Source organism: Anabrus simplex, chromosome 8 (genome assembly GCF_040414725.1).
Source record: "Anabrus simplex isolate iqAnaSimp1 chromosome 8, ASM4041472v1, whole genome shotgun sequence".
Taxonomy (NCBI): domain Eukaryota; kingdom Metazoa; phylum Arthropoda; class Insecta; order Orthoptera; family Tettigoniidae; genus Anabrus; species Anabrus simplex.
In genome coordinates this window covers 232,807,218-232,825,307 of record NC_090272.1, presented here as the reverse complement: position 1 = coordinate 232,825,307, position 18,090 = coordinate 232,807,218, and the positions used below count along the sequence as shown (strand labels likewise).

Below are 18,090 nucleotides of genomic sequence, written 5' to 3'. Positions count from 1 at the left end.
ATCATTCCTAGAGTTAATTCTTAACTTAGACTTTACCTCCTATGGCTAAGTGGCTGGTGTGCTGGCCTTTGGTCCAAGAGGTCTTGGGTTTGATTCCCTGTCAGGCTGGAGATTTTAACATTAATCAGTTAATTCCTCTGGCTTGGAAGACTGCATGTGTGTGTGCACGCGCCATCTTCATCATAATAAGTTTAGAAAAATAATATACTTTTCTGAGGGGAGATTTTAGTTTTAAGTACCCCAATAACCCGCCACATGTAGCGTGAGCAATCAAAAAGCTCTGGGGCCTGATGACCTACCAGCAGATTTCTGACTATGACCAGGTAACACCCTGGCTGATATAATTTTTCAATGCTTTCATGGATCCCAACCAAATTCCCTACAACTGTCATCCAGTGTTACAGTCCTTATATCTAAGAAAAAAGCTGACCCAGTGGATTGTGCTAACTTTAACCTATCCATCTTCTGACGATCTTTGACCAATGCATTTGTGGATTTATTCATTACCTGAGACCTATAGAGGAACATTTCATGGATCATACTCTATATGAACAATGTGAAGATTGCTTCTACAACCTGAAAATATTTTAAATAATAATAATGTTTTGCAGAAATTAATATTGACCCACTGACAACTACACACACCACATTCTGACAGAAAATCAGTTCACATAAGTTCACATCCAAGAACCCAAAAGCCAGCCTTGAAACACAAAAATGCTTGGACACAAGACAAGCCCATAGTGAAAGGATGAGGATATTCTGGGAAGACAAGAAGAACAAGAAGACCAGTGCTCTTTAGACGGCAAAACGCATTACTGTATAGCCTATATAAAAAAAGTTTTACATCCCACTAACTACTTTTATGGTCTTCAGAGACAAAGAGAAGATCTACAAAGCCAAGCGGAAGCATGGTGTGATCAACTGAACCAGTTATGACTACACTTAAATCTGCTGAAAAGTGAGTACCTGGAAACTGTTGCTTCCTTTGGCTGGAATGAAATTAAAGGAATTGCTTTCTTACAGGTAGAAACTTGTGAAACTTAGGGTCTCACATTCAAGAAGATGACTGCATAAATGAAAATGTAGGAGCAAGCATAAACTCAGTATGGATGAGATAGAGAGGGTTCAATGCCACCATGTTTGAAATGAAACTTATACTGGACTGCTGATAAGACCAGTTGTACTATATACCACCAAACTTTGGTGTAGAACAGCCCCTCCACATCATGGAAATCAGAATGCTTTGGTGGGTGGATGGATTTTTTAATATGGAACATTACATCTGAAATTTATCATAAACATCTTAAAAGATTCAGTCCTTGCTATTCTTCTGGTGTTTTACTACTTAATTTGGACTTTAACTCAATTCACTGTACTTTTCTTTAGTCAAAATGTCTTTCCCTTTTCCTGGATAATGCCAGCCAGTTTGATTTTAAAGTGATCCATCATTACTTTCCTATCAGCTGCATCCATAGTGTTCAAATCAAAAATCACACCATCACAAACAAGACATTATATAATACAACTTGACTGCTATTAACATTATTTTTACCACCAACAGGGACTGAATATTCATAATATGATGCATTCAAACACATCATAACAACATATTACTTTGGAAATTATGGGTAAAGATGTGAAGCTAGAATGGAGGAAAGCAGATTTAAAAACCTATCAGATTTGTGTTGCAGTGAAATGTGTACACTTGATATAGAATTTCAATTATGTGAAGAAAAAAAAAAGAGAAGTGGATAGTTGTTGATCTTTGACAAGAACATGAAAATAGAAAAGAGACAAGGACAAATTCCACAACTCCACATACTGGCATTTTTACACAGAAGGGCTCTTTCCTCATTAACCAAAGTTCTCCTACATCTATTTTCAGCAAGCGAAACTTGTGTATTAATGTACTATCGACAAGGTACATTGCTGCCAAGTAAAACTTCAATAAAAGATGTTCCACAATACACCGACATTCCTATCAATCTTCACTGACAATTCCTAGTAAAATATTACTAATCAACTTACTTTGGGTCATCCTGATAATTGTGGGTATCTCCAGAATCATCATATTCTGCAGCATCATCTCTTGGTGGCAGCAGGACGCCTGAACTAGGCAAAAGGATATCCCCAGTTAGGTCAACGCGTATCGGCCTGGGATCTTCTATAGTAGACAACTGACGAGTAAGGCTCAAATCTTTCTACAAGAGGAAACAGAACACACTGTAATGAATATTAACTTATAGTTCAAAATCACTAAGAATTCCTGAAAGCAATACTTATGGTAAGCAGTATGAAAATGACCAATTTTTCCAGATTGTACTAAGGAAAAGGCTGCAACCCTCAAAACTTCCTACAATGATAGGCTACCTAAATCTGATGAAGTATACTATAACACTTGATTGCTGAATGTATGTGTAACCATGAAGAGTTTCCTGGAGTTAATCCTCGTATGCAGTATATAGAGGTGATTTCCAACAATCTGGGCAGAGCCTTTAATGGCCAAGACGCCTAATCACAGTATAGATTCTTGGGAATGCCCACACTTTTGAAAAAAATCAACTAAGAATTTTGATATGGTTCCTCTTGCTCCGATGAAAAATCCTACAACCCTTACATAGATGTTGTATGATTCTTTGAAGTAGCTGATGGTTGGTTCATAGATGGCTCGCTTCTCCATGTCTAGTGCTGCTGGCTGACTTGAGTCAACCTCACATCTAAAGGGGAGATCCAGAATATATGCAATGTCTTTTTCTCGGTCAATCACGATTATATCAATTCTCCGGTTGCTTCTACCGTCAGCAACAGGACACCTCTTCACATACGTCATAACCTTTCTGGGAGAATGCTGTTGCAATTCTAGATCTTATTCTGTTGTGCCTAACATTCCTCCTGGCCATGAACCAAGAACATGAGCTAGGCTTTCAGGCTCACTGCAGTTGACTTCATCCTGGCTACGTCCAGGGAGCCCATACAGGAACCATGTTGTATTGCATTTTTAGCGCATCTTTCCACTCTGATCCAGAGAGTCCATTTAGGATTCGGTTAGCCGGTGTGTATTCCTGAAAGAGGATGGCTCCCTTACCGTGAGTTGTTAATGCACACCAATTATTTCTTTTACAAAAACTTCCACAGCATTCGAGACAAAGTTGCATCTCCTGAATCTAACCAAGGTAGCAGACACACAGGGCTTCTTTAGATATAGTTTACTTGAGGTGCCTAAAACAAAGTGGTGGGGATTGTAAGACAAGACTGTTATAATAACTTTTTGGATGAAGTTTGACCATTTGTCTTGTCTGCCTCAGAGCAAGAAAGCTACAACTAGGAAGAGACTGCAGATCGAATCAGGGAAGCCGAGGAGAATGTTCTTTGATGATCGTCCGGTATACGAAGAGACGTGGTGGTGGCAACCTGAAGTGCATATACTTTTAGAACAGAGAGCATCGAACATTGTATGAAGACTCAAAGAAAGAAGCCCGAAGAGCTGTGGTGCTAGCAAAACACAACGCCAGCAGAACTGCGAACAGAGGAGGGACAGAAGAAGATATCCAGAATCACAAAACAGAGTGAGAAACTTTCGAGGGATCTGTACCAGTCAAAACATATAAAGGACAAACGTGTTCAACTCCTGGTGAAGGAACTGGATGGATTATTTCCAGAAACTGATGAACAGAGTGTTGAAGAGGACAGATTGAACAGACATGTCAAAGCTCAAAAATTTAGTGGACAGAACTGAAATAACCCTGACACTATCAAAAATGAAGAACAGGAAATCTGTTGGCCCAGACTAGGAGTACTTTCTGTCAAAGGTTTATCGAGGAAGATTATGCAGAGGGGATGCCAGATGAATGGAGGAGGAGTGTGCTAGTTCCCTCGTGCAATAACTACAGAGGGATCAAGTTGATGAACCACACAATGAAACTTTTTGAGAGAGTCCTAGAAAGAAGGATCAGGAATTAAATTGTTACAAGCGAAGAACAGTTTGGCTTCACGTCTGGATGGGGAATGACAGATGTTCTCTCTGCCCTGAGTCAGCTGGTGAGACATTACCGTGAAGGACAAGAAAGAGCTGCACTGTCAATTTGGAGAAAGCATTTATTTGTTATAGTGAAAGCCATTTCTCTTTATTGTCTACTTATTTTATCTATAAATGTTAGGTTCTTCAGTTTTGACGGACTCAAGAATCTAAGTGAAATATACCGAAGAAAGCGTACGGCAGGGTTCCACAACAGGAGATATGGTATTGCTTGTGCCAGAGAAGTACAATAGGGTAATCCAAGATTTGTACACTACTAACAGCAGTACATTTAGGTAGGGTGGGTGACTGGAGTAATAACGAGTTTCAGAGTTGAAGTCCGACTTCATCAGGGTTCAAGCACTTAGTTCACTAATTATTCCCATCCTTATCGCCTCAATATCTGAAGTGAGCAGATCAAAAGCCCCATGGACTATGCTGTATGCTCATGACATTGTACTGTGTGCTACATCATCTGGAGAACTGGATATTTCATTGGAAAATTGGAAGTCTGGACTGGTTCATCTCTAAGGGAAACCTGTACCACTGACAAAACCAGTCAGATATCTGAGTTCAGTGGTGCAGAATGATGGTTGAATAGGAAACAGAGACCACCAGAAGAGTCCAGCCTGGAGAGCAGTTACAGGAGTCCCGTGCAACAAAAGGATACCACAAAAGCTAAAAGATTTTATTTACAAGAGTATGATTTGTCATGCCTTAACATAAGGTTTTGAAACAGTGCCAATGAGTAAAGCTTCTGAAAGAAAGCTGGAGGTGCCTGCGATGAGCATGTGGCAGATCAGGGACTGCGTCAAAGTGACTAGCATTAAAGACAAGATCCAGGAGCCATGACTAAGATGTGCCTCCTCCCGGGAGCAGATGATTGTAACGCCGTACTAACACATCAAAGGTTTTCAGCAATGCAAGGATGGGAAGGTAGCGGTCATGGCTTTAATTAAGGTACAAACCCAGCATTTGCCTGGTTCAAAAATGGTAAACCATGGAAAACAATTTTTATAGCTGTCGACGATCGGATTCGAACCAAACAAGCTTGCCACGTACAATAACTAGTATTAAATAAAAGGAAAACCTGAATTTGTGAGAAGAGTAAGAATGGTGTACAGTAAAACTTGCCGTATTGAAGATCTACATGTGATACAAATTATTATAATTTTAATAAATACCACCTATTCAATACACAATAAACTAATGAGGACTTACATTCTTATTAAATTGTTAACATGGTACATGTTTCGCTCCCTTTCGTTGGCATCATCAGCCAATTAACATTTACCCAAGGTTTAGTGAACATATTTTATTGAGCTAATATATGCTTTGTAAGCATGAGTGACAAATCTTATATTATTTTACAGATCATGTAAAAATAAAAGTTAAAAGTTAAAACACATTTGTCTAAAATCTTAGTATTAACATTGTCCTTTAAACTTATGGGCAAAACTCATCTGTTGAACATTTTTTTTTCTAGTGACTTTATGCTACACCGACACAGATAGGTCTTATGGCGACAATGGGATAGAAAAGGCCTAGGAGTTGGAAGAAAGCGGCTGTGGCCTTAATTAAGGTACAGCCCCAGCATTTGCCTGGTGTAAAAATGGGAAACCACGGAAAACCATTTTCAGGGCTGCTGACAGTGGAATTCAAACTCACTATATCCCGGATGCAAGCTCACAGCCGCGCGCCTCTCCTTGAACCTTCGTTGTATATGTTAACGATTTTATGAAGTTAATAATTGCCTATATTATGAACCATTGTCTTATTCTCGATGTTACTAGAGTAACACTAGTACAATATGTATTGGCATAAATCCAATATTGTCAGCACATCAGTCTTGTTTTGAATGAACTTGTTAGTAAAATGAAAACGTTCTAATGTGAAGGAGAATTTTAATGAACACTGTAAGTTTCCAAATTTATTTATTTAATCGTGTCAGAAACATACATTATACTTACAATAATAATAATAATAATAATAATAATAATAATAATAATAATAATAATAATTGAGCTTGTTGATATATTACTCATACTCATATTTACTCATTCGGGACAAATATTTCAGATTCCCTATGGGAATCAACATCTATATCATCTGATGGCTAAGCAGGCATCAATTTTTAGTAATGAGACAAAGTCTCAAGTGCATTGGCACTGCCGGTGGCTCCAAGTGGCCTACGCAGTGGCCTCCACGATATGCACTAGCCATGCGTCTTAGTAGGTGTGCTAGGTACCAACTAATGAGCCCAAGCTAGCACACGGGGGCGAAACGCTGGCAACCAGGAATGAGTTAGCTGGAAAAGTTATAATGTCCAATAACGGACCATTTACATTACTATTGTTGATATATATCTGTAATAAAATGAAAAATATGTTTAAGGCTTTGACTATAATTCTGTATAAACATCTTATTGAAAGAATTATCACTTACCCTTCCTTCTGCTGCGTAATTGTCTAGTGTTACTCACAACCTCATGACAACTACTTGTTGTTCCGTTTGCGCTCCTTGTATTATGAGTGAGTGTGAATGAACTTGCATTTTGGCAGGGAGTGGGAAGCGGAAGTGAAGGTACAGTAGATGGTGGAGAGGGCTGCCTAGGAGTAGTAAGGGGAGCAGTTGAGCTTATTTGCATCGGATTATAATGGTTATAGAATTTATTTATATCAGATTTAAGCATTTGTATTAATTTCAGTAATTGTACTAAAAGCAGGTTCTTTATTTCAATTTCATCATTTAGGTTTTTGTTCTTGTTATATTGCTGGTCTAAATGAATGTATATATTTTCCAGTTCCGACATTACTTTTTCTTTTTTTACTTTTTAAAACTCTTAAATCCCTTTCAATAGTTGTAAAACAGTGTCCAGTTTCTTGCATGTGACCGATCATTGCAGAATGTTTCTTGTGTTTTGCTGCATTTACATGTTCAAGATATCTTATCAGAAAGCTTCGGCCAGTTTGGCCAACATATGAATAATTGCACTCTGCACAAGCAAGCTTATAAATTCCGTAATCAGCTGTCTCAGCACCTCGACAAGACAACGCTAGCGAGATTGCTTCGCATGACATGTCACGTGAACAGAAACTCCAGTTGTTCGGTACAAGTCAGCAACAGTGATACTTCGAAACACCGAGATGGCGTAATAAGCTGTCTCCGCACCTCGACATGACAATACTAGCGAGACTGCTTCGCGTGACACGTCGCGTGAACAGAAACTTCAGTTGTTCCGTACAAGTCATCAACACTGATACTTGGAAACAGTAACGGTACTTTGTTTATAGCCCTGAAGATGAGCCGACACTCGTTAATAGACGAATCGCTAGACATGTTACTAAAAGAACAACGTATTCCGCAATGTAAGGTCTTTGTTTTACACAGAAAAAGGACATTATTACTGTATTCTCAAAGCAGGGTCATACTATAACAGAAAGAATCTCCTGTTGTTGAAGTTGCTTATGTTAAAATTCCGATTTCAGACTCTTCTTACATTTCATTGATCATTTTGTAATTATTCAAATAAGTTACTGCTTTAGTGCACTTTTAACTGTAAAACTGACCCCTTTTTATTATCATTGTAAGCACTTAGTGAAGAAGCAAACTCATTATACTGTACATCATCTATTTATCGTACTGTACTTTGTACTTTTTAATTATTAAATTACTGTAAGCAATACTTTGATTCCTTGCTGAATTGTTTTGATCCAAAAACCTGTATTGGTAAGTCATCTAATTCTCCATCAGAAGAACAAATACTTGAGCCATCATATCAAGAGGTATTACAAAGTATTATACATTTAAAAAACAATAAAGCTTCAGGTAATGACAACATTCCTGCTGAGCTTATTAAATGTGGTGGAGAAAGATTACATAAATACATATATAAGGTCATTCTAAGGATATGGCATGATGAAATTATTCCAAATGAATGGCAGGAATCACTTACTGTCCCAATTCATAGAGGAGGGGATAAGGAATAACTTCAAAATTATCGTGGTAAATTTCTTGTAAACATGGCCTACAAAATTATGTCTTATTATTTTCTACTTCTTCTTCTTATTTTATGACCACATAGGATCACTTTAATCAGTCCGTCGTTCAGGTCTCTTTGAAGGGATTGTTCGGGCTTTGCGGTCCTCCCAGTACTTCTTCAGACGCTCCGATCTTAGTGCCCTTTCCTCAGTTGAAAATATGCGTGTCGTTGGTTTGTTTTGTGTAAGGGTAAAGCAGAGGTTTGTATTCTTGAATTTTGTATTCAATTTTATCTTATTTGTGGTGTCTTCTGTTGTAAGGCCTATTTCCTTCAGATCCTCTCTTACTTCTCTGATCCATTTACATCCTGTTGTGATATTTTTTGTTGTACTAGTTGTTTCAGAAGTCTTGAATCCTGCATCCTCATGATATGTCCAAAGAATACCAGTCTCGTCTTACGCATAGTATCTGTAATGGGTTCTAGCTCTTTGTACACGACTTTGTTAGGTATTAACCGCCACTGTCCATCTTTCTGGTATTTTTTGTTGATGCAGGTTCTTCCAATCCTCCTTTCAATTTTCTGAAGTCTGTCAGTCTTTGATTGTTTATTCAGGTGAAAAAGTGTTTCTGCTGCATATGTAGCTTCCGGTTTTATAACTGTGTTGTAGTGTTTTATTTTTTGCATTTATTGATAGACATTTCTTTTTGTGGATATCCCATGTTAATTTTTGTGCTTTAGCTAATCTATTTGTTCTTGTTTGCATTGAGATTTTTTCATTTAGGTTATGTGTTATTATTTCTCCAAGATATTTAAATTGAGTTATTATTTTGAATAATGGACTCTGCTATGGAGGGTAAGAGAAGTAGAGGTAGACCAAGACGACGATGGTTAGACTCGGTTACTAACGATTTAAAGATAAGAGGTATAGAACTAAATGAGGCCACAACACTAGTTGAAAATCGAGGATTGTGGCGACGTTTAGTAAATTCACAGAGGCTTGCAGACTGAACGCTGAAAGGCATAACAGTCTATAATGATAATGTATGTATGTATGTATGTATGTATGTATGTATGTATGTATGTATGTATGTATGTTATGGTAACTTCTTTTAGCTGTGTAGGTTTTTGGGGCATAATTTCTGTTTTTTCAAATTATATTTTGAAGCCAATTTTATTTGCAATGTTTTGAAGTTCTGATATCTGGGTTTTTGCTTCTTTTATGTCCACTGCTAGTAATGCTAAATCGTCAGCGAAACCCAGGCAATTTGTTTTGATTTTTTGGCCAATCTTTATTTTTGGGGGACATTTCCTAAACCATTCCCTCATTACCATTTCTAGAGCACAATTAAATAATAGTGGTGAGAGCCCATCTCCCTGCCGTAGTCCAATTTTAATCACAAATGTCTCTGATGTTTCACTCCTAAACTTCACTTTTGATTTGGTGTTAGTGAGAGTCAATTTTATCATGTTTATTAATTTGGGGTGTAGTCCAAGGTGTTTTAAAATTTTGAACAGAGATTCTCTATGGATGCAATCATAAGCTTTCTTGAAATCTACAAATGTTATCAGCATATCTCTATTTCTTCTCCATATTATAGTCCATGATCAACTTAAGACTCATAATTCTTTTACAGCATTTAAAAACATTTACTGAAGTTATTGGGGACTATCAGAATGGTTTTCGTAGTAACAGATCCACTAGAGACAACATATCTGCAATTAAGATTATTAATGATAAGGTGTGGAAACACAAGGAGTCGGTTCATTATCTTTTTATAGATTTCTTCAAGGCATATGATTCAATCCATAGAGAAGGGCTGTGGAACACATCATGATGGAGTTTGGCTTTCCCATAAAATGGATCAACATGTTCAAACTGTGTATCGATGGTAATGTTAGCTGTGTTTTGCTCAAGGACAGAAAATCAAGTTCCTTCCAGAATAAAACTGGTCTCAGGCAAAAGGATGCACTATCTCCTCTTCTATTCAACATTACACTGGAGAAGATTCAGGAAATTAACTCTTGTACCTGCTGGCATCATATTGGCAAGACAACAAAGTCCTTGCATATGCGGATGATATTGTTCTTATTGGCCGCAATGAATTAGAAATTAGGCAGTTATTTGTGGAACTAGAGGAAATGGCAGAAAAAATTGGCTTACGGGTAAATGATAAAAAGACATTGCATGGTTGTACAGAGATCAAATCATGAGGAGGTTTGAAGATTGGGAAATATATATTTTTAAAAGAGTAGAGGAATTTAAATTCCTTGAAGTATTAATCGATGAGTAAAACCGAAGGCAACAGGAACACCAAGCTAGAATTAAGAATGCAAATAAGGCATTTTACTCTATGAGCCCTATATTAGGCCCCAAGTTTTTAACAAGGAATGCAAAAATGATTATCTACAATACAATCATTCGACCAGTACTTCTGTATGGTTCTGGGACATGGAGTATAACCAAGAAAGAGCAGCAGCAGTTGCAAGTCTGAGAATAAAGTTGTCAGAAAAATATTTGGCCCATACTTCGATCCTATCTCTCAAAGCTGGCAGAAAAGATCTAATTATGAGATTTACACCCTCTCTCAACAACACACTATAATGGGTGTGATAGAATCCAACAGACTGCGCTGGGCTGGACATGTACTGAGGATGCAGGATAACAGAGCACCAGTAGATCTATACAAGGGATCTCTTAATGGGAAAAGACCTTCAGGAAGACCCCGAAGCACCTAGAAGAAGAAGATCAACAAGGTATGCCGGACCCTCCAAACTGATAACCGGGAACAGCAGGCTCAAGATCGAAAAGGATGGAAGAGGATTGTAAGATAGGCATGGGAACTTTATGTCCCTCAGAAGCCTACAGAGAGAGTGAGTGACTGTAGTTTGTACTTTTGCTCTTTAAATATTTCATAAACCTCATATTTCATCATTTTCAGAACGTGGAACATTTTATTCGGTGAAATGAACTTAGCTATGAAGCCATGCCATGGCAAAACACTGCTTCTCTTTCAGTCCGAGACAGAAGTGCGCGTGTGTTGACACACTGCTTCCAAGCGATTTGCTGTGCCGTATCGAATGTTTTGAAACAGCCAGCAGTGTCGCTTTGCCCATCTCTAATACACGGGTTATTGTGTTCCAACTTACGTTTAACGGTACCATTTTCATACCCTCTTTTGGGCAGACACCAGTTCATAATGGACAATTTTTTCGGTCCTGAAGGTGTCCGTTATAGAGAGGTTTTACTGTTTATAAAAAAAAAAAAAACACACAATTCATGTCTTAGTGGTATTAAAAGGCAGTTACTAACATCAGAATCACGTCGTTCACTCTGCTTTCTTTTCTCTTCCATTTCTTTTTGCTGCTCTTCGAGATCTTCCTCCGCTGTGGGAAGGGGAAGGAACTGCACCACACTCGGATGCTGTGTAGGATTGCACAACTTGATTATCAAATGACTCTCTTCACCGATGCGCAAAGGTTCACAGGTCACCATTCGCACCTCAGGAATGTGGTAGCTGCAAGAGGAAACAACACATAACCACACTGCTATTACGAACTTCCTTTGGATTATTCTATACAAGAAAATAGATGCATGCAATGTTGTAACTGAAATCTGTGACTGAATGCTCCATATGATGATTTTTAAAATGTTTTTTTCATGTTTGTGTACTTATTATTTATGCTGTATTAGTTAATTGTTCACAATATATCAAATTCACTACTAGTTTCAGTGGACACAGTCTAACAGAATTTGTCATATAGAACTCTGGTGAAGTCACGATAAGCCCAGCAAGCCGGTGGATTAAGAGTCCCCTTCTAGAAAGGAACATTAAGCCGGACAGATCTATCAGAAGACGACAACGGACTACGATTTGGAACACTGAACATTACAAAACAAACAAAGTGCAGTAAATTGTAGACGTGATGGAAGGAAGGAAATTAGATATGCTAGCTTTTTTTTTACAATTTTCTTTTATGTTGCACCAACACAGGTGGGTCTTATGGTGGCAATGGGATAGGAAATGCCTAGAATTGGGAAGGAAGTGGGTGTGGCCATTATTAAGGTACAGCCCCAGCATTTGGCTGGTATGAAAATGGGAAACCATGGAAAACCATCTTCAGGGCTGCCACTATCTCCCGAATGCAAGCTCACAGGTGTGCGCCCCTGAATGCCCTGCCAATTCGCCCGGTATATATACTAGGTTTGGCAGAGACAAGGTGGAGAGGAGAAGGTAATAAAGAACTGAGGAATGGTTTCTGGCTGTACTTGACTGGAAAGGAAGAAGGATGGGATAGCTGAGTGGGAGTAGTAGTAAGGGACTGAAAGTAGTAGTTACAATATTAAGTGACCAAATTATGAAAAAAATATTTATTAGAGGAAAGAGTTTGGAATTACAGGGCCTTTTTTGTGGCTTGCTCCGTGTGTACGGGCGACTCATTTGCCGAGAGATATATTGCTTCATGACTAGCTATGATGATCTAATGCAGTACGGTAGCGATAACCATTGCTTCACAGCAATAGTTTAGTTTAACACCTGTCATATTGGTAGCGTGTTCAATGGGTTTGTTTTAAAATAGCGTCGTTTCTGTAGGAATATTAAAGTAATCGTGTGTTTAACGAGTGATGTATACAGTAGAACAGCGTGTATTCATTCTGTTGTTCTATGCGAAGCGTTCTTCTTATACAGAGTGCTGCTTTCGATTCATTCACAAATTTCCTGGCATCCTCCCTCCTCATAGGAGTACGATACGTCAATTAGTAAAGAAGTTCCGTGCCACCGGGTCCATTCTTAACAACAAATCACGCAGAAGACGAACCATTCTAACAGAGGAAAAGCTTGAAAAAATAGGTACTCTCTTGGAAAGAACTCCAACAAAATTCCTGTTGCGCCTTGCCGTACAAGCTAATGTGCCATTATCTTCTGCCCACAAAGCAACAAAACTGTTAAAAGCAAAACCGTACAAACCCACCCCTGCCCAATGTTTAAGAGGACCTGACAGTTTTGCTAGGGTTCGGTATTGTAACTGGTTGCTTCAGTCAGTTCACGATGGGTATGTTGACCCAGAACTTTTATTTTTATAGTGAAAGCATGGCTACACTTAAGTGGCTATGTAAACAGTCAAGACAATCGCTACTGGTATGCAGAAAATCCCCATGAGCTGCATGTCCATCCACTTCATGATGTAAAGATAGGAGTTTGGTGCGCAATAAGTACTTGCAGAAGTATACGGCCTATATTTTTCCGTGAAACAATAAATGCTGATCGATATATATAGACCTAATTCTCAAATCATTCTTTCAAGAGCTGACAGAAGAAGATTGAAGTAATTGTTACTTCATGTAAGATAATGTGACGGCACACACTGCTAATGGGTCTATGGAGGTAATACGGGAAGTCTTTGAAGATCGTATGGTTAATTATCCCCCTAGATCTTCTGATTTAAATCCCTGTGATCATTACCTGTGGGGGATGCTGAAGGAAAAGTGTATGTGAACAACCCTCACACAAGAGAATATTACACAAGTTATTTCGAACATCACACGGGCCGAGATTCGCCGAGTGTCTGCAAACCTATTTACGAGGTGTCAGGCGTGTTTAACAGCTGAGGGACAACATTTTGAACCTCAAATGTAATGCCAGGTAGGTTTTAGACTAACAGTTTCACTAGAAATGGATTTCTACAAGTGTGAAAAATGAGTAGTGGAGAGGAACACCGGCTAGCGACGGAGTGTCATTGCGCCAGCCGTGCTGTGCTCTGAGTGGTGCTGCAAAACGAGTTAAAGAAAAAGAGCCTGTACTTCAGGTGTATGCCCCTCAGGTAGGCTGCACTCAACAAGAGGATGATTTTGAGGACCAATTGCAGAAACAGATAAATGGCCAGCACATGTAGGTATGGACAGCAGGGGCTACGACAATGTGCTGGGACCAGAAGGTTGGGGAAAGCGGATTGAGCAAGGAAAGAAATTGCTGGAGTTTTGCAAGAGGAATGGGTTGATGGCAGAAAAATTTTGGTTTAAGAAGGAGAGCCACAACATAACATGGTATAGCAGGAATTGTTCACTGAAATCACAGATGTGAAGGTAATACCATCAGTGGCCTTAGGAAGTGGCCACCGGCTGCTGTTAATGAATCTTCGAATACTGAAAGAAAGAAAAAAGTAAAAAAAAAAAAAAAAAACCAGGAAAGGCAAATAAAAATATGGAAATTGAAAGAGAATCAAACCAAGGAAGAGTACCAGGAACTAATAAGGGAGAAGTTACCAAAAGACAAAACAAGGCCAGAAGAGAAGGAATGGGAAAGATTCAAAAGCACGCTGGTAAAAGCTGCAGTAAGAACATGTGAAAGAACCTGCAGAAGGATGAAATGGAAGAAGACACCAAGGTGGAAAGACAGAGTGAAAGAAGCAGGAGGGAAGAAAAACAAAGCCTTCTGGGCGTGGTTCCAACAAAGCACACCAGAGACAAGAGAAGACTATAAGAACAAATGGATGGAAGCTAAAAAGGTGGTTACAGAGGAGAGGAGGAAGTGGATGGAAAAGTGGACACAGATAGTGGAGGAAGATAGCAAAGGCAATTGGAAAGTATTGTATGGAATGGTGAGAAACTTTTTTTTTTTCTAGGGGCTTAGGGGCTTTACGTCGCACCGACACAGATAGGTCTTATGGTGACGATGGGATAGGAAAGGCCTAGGAGTTGGAAGGAAGCGGCCGTGGCCTTAATTAAAGTACAGCCCCAGCATTTGCCTGGTGTGAAAATGGGAAACCACGGAAAACCATCTTCAGGGCTGCCAATAGTGGGATTCGAACCTACTACCTCCCGGATGCAAGCTCACAGCCGCGCGCCTCTACGCGCACGGCCAACTCGCCCGGTATGGTGAGAAATAAAAGGAAGGGTAGGCAGAGTGAAGTGGAGAGAATAGAGGATAAAAATGGTAACCTAGTGGAGAAAAAGGAGGAAATTAAACTAATCTAGAAGGAATACTTTGAGGACCTCGCGAATGTGGTTGCATCAAGCAAAGAAGATCGTAGTGAGGAAACGAGGAGAAAATTAAGGACTTAACCTGGACAGAAGTGGAGGAAGCTGTGAGGAGGGTGAAACTGGGAAAAGCACCAGGAGCAGATGAGTTAAGTGTGGAGATAAGAGCAGCAGGGGAAGTGGGTACACAGTGGTTATACAGAATGATGCACGTAGCGTGGAATGAGAAAAAAGGTACCAGAAGATTGGTTAAAAGGGTGTAATAGTACCCATCTTTAAGACAGGAGACAGAAGAAAATGTCAGAAAGTAAAAGTAAAAGTGATGTGTCAATGTACCAAGATCTACGAAGAAGTACTGGAAAAGGGAATAAGAACGGCAATGGAAAAATAATTCAGAGAAGAACACTGTGGCTTTAGACATGGAAGGTCAACTAGTGACCTCATATTCACAGTGAGGCAGTTAAATGAACGGCACTACGAGTATGGGGAAGATTTGGTGATGACCTTCATGGACACAGAGAAGGCATATGACAGTGTCCGTAGAAACAAGATCTGGGAAGCTACATGTATGATGGAAACAAAGCTGTGTCGAAGTCGGAACCGAAAAACTGTATGGTTTAGGTTAATAAATGTTGTAAAGCAAGGAAGTACCCTCTCACCTCTACTTTTTATAGTGGTGATAGATTATATAATACAGAAGGTAGTACAGACCAATGGGGAGAGAAGAATGAAAGCAGTGCTGTTTGCAGATCTAATATAGGGAAACAGTGCAGGAACGGCTAAGTTGTATCATCTTGTGCAATGAAGTTCTCAGCCCAAAAGAGTGAAGTGCTGGTAACAACACAAAACAAGAGCTGAACGTACAATGGCATGACATTAGGAGGGGAGCACTTGAAAAGAGCTAAAAGCTTTAAATACCTGGGAAATGTAATTGAAGAAAATGGAGGAAACAGGATGGAAATCGATGAAAGAGGAAGGTGTGCAAAATGGATTCTTTAAGAGTGTGGGAGAATTTATATGGAGCAGGAATGTACCACAGAGACAAAGGAATTATCTAGAAGACTTATTTTGTGCTGATTTTGAAGTATGGATCAGAAACATGGGTGATGAAAAGGGATAAAAGTAGAATACAAGCAGGTTTAACGAGAATGGACAGAGTAAGAAATGAGAAGAGTTCAGGAAATGGTAAATGAGGTACCTCTACAGACTAAGTTAGAAAAATCAAGTTTGGAGTGGTATGGACATGTTAAGAGAATGGGAGAAGAGAAGATACCAAAGAAGATGTTAGAAATGGAGCTGAAGGGAAGGAGACCTAGAGGAAGACTGAAGGAAAGGTGTAAAGAAAAGCATCGAGGCAAGAAGAGAGAACTGGACGACACGGATAGAAGAGAAGTGGTGGGTGGAGAGGCTTATGTTCCAAGCAGACCCAGCCTGTGGTTGGAAACTGCTCCAGATGATGATGATGATATTGAAGTCGCTTCTCATCACTTTGTTTGCCAGGTATCTCTGCAATTTTTATACATTATTTTCAGTTTACATGTAATTTTTGGGTTGTACACCTTCAATACGTCAAAAACATCACTGTCCCTTTTTTAATCATGACATTAATAACACACTGTCTGTTACCAATAAGATCTTCAGAGCAATTTCATCAACTTCTGCGGGCTGCTTGACTTTTTATAAAACCTGCTAATTTTATTTATAAATATCCAAAGGTTTACCAATATACGTTAGTAAAATTTTTTTTTTAAAATTTGCTTTACATTGCACCAACATGAATAGGTCTTATGGCAATGACAGGATAGGAAAGGGCTAGAAGTGGGAAGGATGCAGCCATGGCCCAGCAATTGCCTGGTCTGAAAATGGGAAACCATGGAAAATAATCTTCAGGGCTGCAAACAGCAAGATCTGAACCCAGTATCTCTCAAATGAAAGCTCAAGCTGCGCGATCCTAACCGCAGGGCAAACTCGAGTCAATGGCTTCGTACATCTTACTATAACATGGACAATATTATCTTTAATACCATTTATTCACACCAATTATAAGGAGAAACTGTCTTCATGATGTATCCAGCGCAATTGGGGAATGCCTCATCAGCTTCGTAACTGCTTTAAGTCTGAGAATTAAGTCAACAATATTCCCACACAAACAAATCCAACTACAGATGTGGATATCGACAGATTGAAAGACAGTAAACTGAACAGATCATGTGATCATTAACAGCAAATTCCAAAATTGTATTAAAAATGAGAGATTCTATTGTGGACTACATTGTGACATGGACCATTTTCTGATTTACAGCCAGATGAAGGTGAAGTGAAACTAAAAGAACCACACCATCCAACCTCTTTTTAGTAAGTTGGACTCCATAGAGTATATCACCCGATAAAGGACAGGAGGAAAAGGAAACAGAAAGAAAAAGGATGGTTCAATGATGAGCTTAGAATGGCAGTTGAGAACAGAAAGAAGGTAAGGGGAGAGTGGCTAGCTGATAGAAGGAGCTTTATTTATTTATTTTACAACTGGCTTTACGTCGCACCAACACAGTTAGGTCTTATGGCGACAATGGGATAGGAAAGGCCTAGGAATGGGAAGGAAGCAGCTATGGCCTTAATTAAGGAACAGCCTCAGCATTTGCCTGGTGTGAAAATGGGAAACCATGGAAAACCATCTTCAGGGCTGCTGACAGTGGGGTTCGAACCCGCTATCTCCCGGATGCAAGCTCACAGCCATGCGCCCCTAACCGCACAACCAACTCGCCCGGTGATAGAAGGAACAAGAGGAAGAAAGTGTTTCCTAGAATTCAGACAAGAAACACAAAGAAAGCTGTGCATGGAGAAGTGGAAGTACGACTCAGGTTCTCGAAGAAGCTGCACATGATAACCAGTTCAACTAAACAAGGAAATTTAATTAGACAATAGGACACTCAAGAAATGGCCCTCAGATGAAACCTAACTTAATCCTATATAGGAATAGTAATGAGGTGTCTGGCATAGAAGGAACTCTATAGAGATTAGTAGAGTACTTCTCTGAACTGCTAAATAGTGGAGGAAGCATAAGAAACTGGAGAACACAAATAATAATATTATTGGCTTTACATCCCACTAACTACT

At 39.2% G+C, this 18,090-nt stretch overlaps 1 protein-coding gene across 1 annotated transcript in view; it reads right to left on the bottom strand.

Annotated features, from left to right (window-relative positions):
- Window positions 1-18,090, bottom strand: part of DCTN4-p62 (dynactin subunit 4) — a 69,815-nt gene that overhangs the window by 10,460 nt on the left and 41,265 nt on the right. The window contains exons 5-6 of the mRNA XM_067152777.2: window positions 11,311-11,515; window positions 2,032-2,204 (exon numbers count right to left, since the gene is read on the bottom strand). Of these exons, the coding sequence (XP_067008878.2) occupies window positions 2,032-2,204; window positions 11,311-11,515 (378 nt within the window). The remainder of the gene's footprint in view (window positions 1-2,031; window positions 2,205-11,310; window positions 11,516-18,090) is intronic.